Below are 6439 nucleotides of genomic sequence, written 5' to 3'. Positions count from 1 at the left end.
GGTAAAGTAATTATAACTAACTTAAATTTAGTAGACTAAAATTAAAAAAATAAGTAATAATAGAGATAGTAATTAAGTAAGAAACCAACTACAGAGATAATATATATATATATATATATATATATATATATATAAAATGCCAAATTAAATAATTATTTTACAATTCCGTGTATTCCTACAATTTTTGAGAAAATTACAAAATTATTTTAAAATAATCCGCTAATAAAATTTGCATACAAAAGGCTCAATAAATTGAACCCATTTATTAGAGTACACAAAGATAGGCTGCCAGCATTAATTCACTGTAGTCTATAAAATTAATTGTGTCCAGTGCGAGGCATTTTATGTTAGCCGGAGAGGTTATTAAAAACTACAATCAGTGAACATCGTAATCACATTAACAGAAACTGATCTCAACTTTCGATTATAACTGAACATAGAGTGAACATAGAACATGATTTTGATTGGAACGGAATTAAAATATTAAATGAAGAAAAATCATTAAGTAAAAGATTGATTTTCGAGATGATTTTTATTCGTAATAAGGCATATCTGTCTTATTGTTTTATCTATGTATTATTTTCTCCTTTGTTTTTGTATAATGATTGGTAACAGATCATCATAATATCATCGTGTAGTCTGTACTGTCGATCTGTAAGTTTACATTTAATTGTATTGTTAAGATTGACTATTGTACTATTTTTTATTATTACAGTAATGGTATCATTTTATCGATTGACTCACATATACGGTATTTAAACAAATACTATGACGTTTTCAAGAGATTTTAAATTTAAACACAGTTCTATTATTGTAAATTTACCAAGCGACTTATTTTAATAGCGCAATTTATATCGCGACAGTTACTGAAGATGACCAAAATAATGTAGTCAAAAAATCTAGATTTTTATTAATAAATCTTATATTTTTTATTATTTCTATTTCTATTATATTTTTTACACACGAAAAATCTGTATCGGCTCTTATAGGCTTTTTTTTATTCTTTTGATAAATATTTGAATAGGAATAATATTCTTATCCTTTTGTTTTTATTTAATTTTAGACATATGTGCAATCTATGCTGTGCCTATGTCAAATACGATCTCAGTTATACGTGACGATAACTGGTTCTGGAGGACCACTATACTGTACTGCTGTCGACTCGATTGACAATCGGGTGGTCGGCTGTTGTAATGAAGTGGACACCAATGATGTGGCGATGCGACGGCCAAGCACTCGTGTGCCTTTCATTATTCTCTGCCGTATGCACAAGGAACGATTACTTCGTCACAATTGTTGTCCTTCTTGCGGAATGTTTTGTTCACAAGGCAGATTTGTGCAGTGTACCAATGGTCATCAGTACCATCGCGAATGTGAGATATATCCGAACAAGAAAGGTGTTTGTCCGCACTGTGGCAGTGAGACAGCAGCTTATGATGTAATGGTGACAATGAATGGCATGAGGCGGCCGGTTTTCATTCCTACGCGTAAAAAATTTTCCAAATTGCCATCTGCAAAGATGAGCCTACCTGGGAAAGGTGATAATACAAAGTTGGCTGAGCATCCGCCCAGTCCATTGATCAAGCCCGATGTTATCAAGATACCTGAACCGTCGATTAATACTGAGAGGCCAGAACGTTACACCATTATGAGTCTCTACACATCCGTGAAGAATGGAGATCTTGAAAAGTTGGTTAATATATTAGGTGAGTGAATACTTGATGAGAAATATGAGAATTTAAATCAGTCAATGATTGATTTTATGAAATTGAATATTCCCAAACTTGTAAATTATAAATTTTTTATATTTCTTCGTGTTTTATTTTTCCATTTTAAATCTCTTGTTAAGTAATAATTTTATTCAGAAGTAAGATAAGCTAAGTTCACATTTATTATTTAAAGTTCTCTGATTCAGATTCTATGTAATTTATTAATGATAATTTATTAATGATAATATTATTATATAATATACATATATTAACAATATTATGTTAACAATTTAAAACTCTGTTTTTAGCGAATAATGAAATTGTTATTTACTTCAGTAACTTAATTATTGTATTGTCATTATAATATACAATTTCTGACTTTCAGCATGTGGTTACAATGCAAATCACACATTCCGGGATTATGCTCACCGAACCGGTCTGCACATAGCGGCAGATAAAGGTCATTTGTCATGTGTACACGTTCTGGTTCAAGCTGGTGCTCAAGTAGATGTAATGGATAGGAACCAATTGACACCACTAATGCTAGCTGCGAGTAAGGGTAATGCCGCCGTAGTGAAATACCTAGTCAGGATAGGTGCCGATGTGACACTGAAGGGTGAGGATGGTATGACTGCCTTGCACATGGCTGCCAAATCCGGTCACCTAGAAGTCTGCCAAATCATACTGACTGAGTGTAAAGTGCCGAGAACATTAGTAGGTAATGTGTGATGTGCTCTCTAATTATGAATAATTTATTCGTTACTTTTTTTAGATTTAACTTTATTTTTTTTACGTTCTCTGACATTTTCATTTGCAGATTCTGTGGATGATGGTGGTTGGACAAGTTTAATCTGGGCATGCGAATTTTGTCATGCGGATGTCGCACGGTATTTATTGGACAAGAAGTGCGATCCGCTTATCCGAGATGCCGAACAGAATATAGCGTTGCATTGGAGTGCCTTCAGCGGCAGTTCCGAGATTACGGAGATGCTTCTTAACGAGGGTTGCGATGTGAACGCTGTTAATGTTCATGGTGATACTCCTTTGTACGTTTCGTATTTTTCTTGTAGAACTGTTAAAATTATTTATCATATTATGCGAACACTGTAGAAACATTTATAATCATCTTGAATAAACTGAATTTTTTAGACAATTTTTTCTCATTATAAAACAATAATTTACATATATTTTTTAAGACATATAGCAGCTAGACAAGATCAATATGCAGTCAGTGTTCTGCTGTTAGCGCGTGGTGCTAAAATAGGAGAGGTAAATGCTGCCGGCGAAACTGCGGTGAATTGTTGCGCATCTGATGGTGATACTATGGCTGCTTTAAGATTGAATGCGAAAGTCAATGAACTCGCCGAATATATGTGGGAAAGAACGGTTAAGATATTGACGAAGTAAGTATGGAATTTTATCAAGTACAGCGTAATTATCAATACAGTAAATATATGAATAATATATGCTGTAATTTTATAAAAATTGAATTAGTTTTTACTACACCTAATATATCTAACTCGACAATCATTATGATTGTCGAGTTAGATATATTAGGTGTAGTAAAAAGAAATCCATTATTTTTGAAATTGAATGGAAAAATAATGGATTTCTTTTTACTATACCTAATATTAAGAACTTTATTTCACAATTTGAGAAATATTGTTATAATACTAATTATATTATATAATACTAATTATATTGTATGTAGATATAATAAAAATTGGTTAGTATTTGGGTCTCTCTTTTACAATAATTTTCTTTTATTATTTGTTCTTTTTACAGTGACATTTCACGTGGAAAAGAAACAAATCCTATACAATGTGTCAATGGATATGATTCCGAGGACAAGCCAACCGATTTCCTTTACATAACGGAGAATTGTTTCACAAGCAATATCAATGTGGATCGCACAATTACATCGTTGCAATCATGTCGATGTGAGGATAACTGCAGTTCTGAAAAGTGCTTGTGTGGAAATATAAGTCTACGATGTTGGTATGATGAAGAGGGAAAACTCGTACCAGAATTTAATTATACAGGTATCTATTAAATGTCATTGAAAAAAACATTGAAAAAATTTTAATTTGTAAAAACAGAAAGTCTTATAATAATTGTATTATAAATACATTAAAATAAATACATTGAATTAATGATAAAGAAATTATAGAATATTCTATGAAAATAATTTTAATAATTTTAATTAACAAATAATATTTGTTACAGATCCACCAATGTTGTTTGAATGTAATCCAGCTTGCGATTGCAATCGCATTACATGTAACAACCGAGTTATTCAACATGGACTGACTCAACGATTTCAATTGTTCCGCACAAGAGGCAAAGGTTGGGGTCTTCGAACTCTTCGACATATTCCTAAAGGCACCTATGTTTGTGAATACGTTGGAGAGATAATCTCAGATTCCGAGGCTGATCATCGCGAAGATGACTCCTACTTATTTGATTTGGACAACAGAGTAAGTTATATACTCGTAGTTTTTACTTTGATTTATAGAAGCGAAATAATTTTGTTTTTAATGTCTGCATATTGTTTTCGTAATTTCTTTTATTATACAATATATGGACAATTACAATATTTTAGACAACTCACGTTGTTCATTTACTATAATATTTAGATTTTTCCATTCTTCAAGGGATGCAATATCATGATTTATTACTCATTTATCTTGGTATTTGTTTCTGCTTTTTTTATTAGAATAATTTTTTTAGTTAAAAAAATTCTCTAGTAGGCAATAAGTCTTTCGTTTGATAAGGTAGCTGCTCTATCAAGCTATCCGGTCATTTTCTATCCGGTCTATTATCTTAAATTTTACTCTTAAATTTAAATTGATAACACATAATCTGAGGTGCAAAAAAATGTTTATTACTTTATGAGAAGATTTTGGACTTTTTTGAAAAATCCTTTCTTTATAACTGTTTCTCGTTCGTATTGTACAGCTTATTATATCTATATAAGCTATTCTAGATTGTGGATAAAAGAATTATTTGATGTACACAGGATGGAGAAACATATTGTATAGATGCAAGACGTTATGGGAATATTGCTCGGTTCATTAATCATTCGTGCGCGCCGAATCTGTTGCCGGTACGAGTATTCGTCGAACATCAGGATCTCCATTTTCCAAGGATAGCATTCTTCGCTAATCGTGACATCGAGGCAGATGAAGAGCTCGGGTATGTTAAAAAGAGGTTGAAGTCAATGAAACGCCGAAAATCTCTGAGACATTCTCATTGAGCCTCTAAACTAACAGGAATACATGGTTGCACAGCATTTTCTGTTAATAAATTGCTTAACATTTGTTTTTTTGTTTCATCAACATAGCACGTAATTGTAATTTTTTTCACCTTTATTACTTCATATTTCGTCTCTTTAATTCTGTGTCGTGATTCAAATATATTTTGATAGTAAAATAATCCAATTCTATTTATCTTTTGTTTAATGTAGAATGATCAAATGTTACTTTTATCCAATAAAGATGTTTAGTATAATAGTGTTTAAATAATCCTTATAATCTTTCAATAGATTGTACTCTGTGTCATTCACTCTTTCATTTTTTGTATTATTTATTTTTCTAAAGAACTAAAACAATCCTAAGAAATCTTTTCTTTTAAATATACTTTTATAAAATTTTGAGATCTTTCTTTTTATTTAATCCGTTTCTAATGATTACATACAATTTATCATATGTATATCTTACGCGTATCTAATATTAATGCACGACGGATTAAGGTGACGGTATTTTTAAGAGTATTCACACATCTCACAATTTTCGCGGCGTTTTTCAGCAAGAACATAATCAGACATCATGTCTGTGTAACATAGTGAATTGTTTCATTCTTGTTTAACATATGCAAACAAGGATCTAATGATTTACTGTGTTAAACTGTGTCTGACTGTGTCCTTGCTGAAAACACCCAATTTCATCTCGTTTTTTACGTCACGCTCTCTTTTGTTAATTTCGCACGATAGACAAATATGGATCTGTTTGCCTCCAGCTTCGATTACGGCGAGAAATTCTGGATAATAAAATGCAAGTCCTTCACATGTACCTGCGGTGCTGAAAACTGCCGTTACTCTGAGAAGACTATACAAGTCACACTGGATAACTACCGGAGAAAAATACAGCAGGAGGAAATGTTGGCAGCTCAAACTTCTTCTTCGTAACCATAATGCGATTTAGCTTAATTCTTTAGATGTTTACGCGTCGTTTTTTTTTTGTGAACGGACACGACGATGATGACAATGATGGCAGATTGTCTCGTCGATCATGTGTTTTCTGCGTCACTTTGCCGTGAAATTGATTGCCGCAACATGTGTGGAATCGTAAAAGTACAAATGCAAAACGATGGTGGGATGATAAGCGTTCGATTAGGTTCTTTCACCGATATTTACCTTATGCTGTATATATCAATCGGCTTCGCAGCGTTCGGTTTCGTTATTGTTTTTGCCGAACACCCGAACGCGTTGAGGTAAAATTGACAGCCGGTCTATCAAGATTGTTATTACTCGTTTTTTGAATATTAATAAATTTTAATAATAATTTAATGAAAAGATCAACGACTTACAAGCATGTGTATATTAAGAAAGAAAAAATGATAATTGTCAATCAACAACATTTATGATATAATTATTATATTCTAATATATATGAAGTTATGTATATATAATTTTATATATATATATATATATATATATATATATATATATAA

At 31.7% G+C, this 6439-nt stretch overlaps 1 protein-coding gene across 1 annotated transcript in view; it reads left to right on the top strand.

Annotated features, from left to right (window-relative positions):
* The window catches only part of LOC105619940 (histone-lysine N-methyltransferase EHMT2), a 9577-nt gene extending 3682 nt beyond the window's left edge, over positions 1–5895 (top strand). The window contains exons 5-12 of the mRNA XM_012201453.1: positions 1064–1706; positions 2095–2427; positions 2527–2755; positions 2906–3112; positions 3495–3751; positions 3936–4186; positions 4729–4904; positions 5727–5895. Coding sequence (XP_012056843.1) covers positions 1064–1706; positions 2095–2427; positions 2527–2755; positions 2906–3112; positions 3495–3751; positions 3936–4186; positions 4729–4904; positions 5727–5895 — 2265 coding nt within the window. The remainder of the gene's footprint in view (positions 1–1063; positions 1707–2094; positions 2428–2526; positions 2756–2905; positions 3113–3494; positions 3752–3935; positions 4187–4728; positions 4905–5726) is intronic.
* Positions 5896–6439: the final 544 nt, after the last annotated feature.

Source organism: Atta cephalotes, assembly GCF_000143395.1.
Source record: "Atta cephalotes unplaced genomic scaffold scaffold00023, whole genome shotgun sequence".
NCBI classification, from domain to species: Eukaryota; Metazoa; Arthropoda; class Insecta; order Hymenoptera; family Formicidae; genus Atta; species Atta cephalotes.
This window is presented reverse-complemented; position numbering and strand designations above follow the sequence as displayed.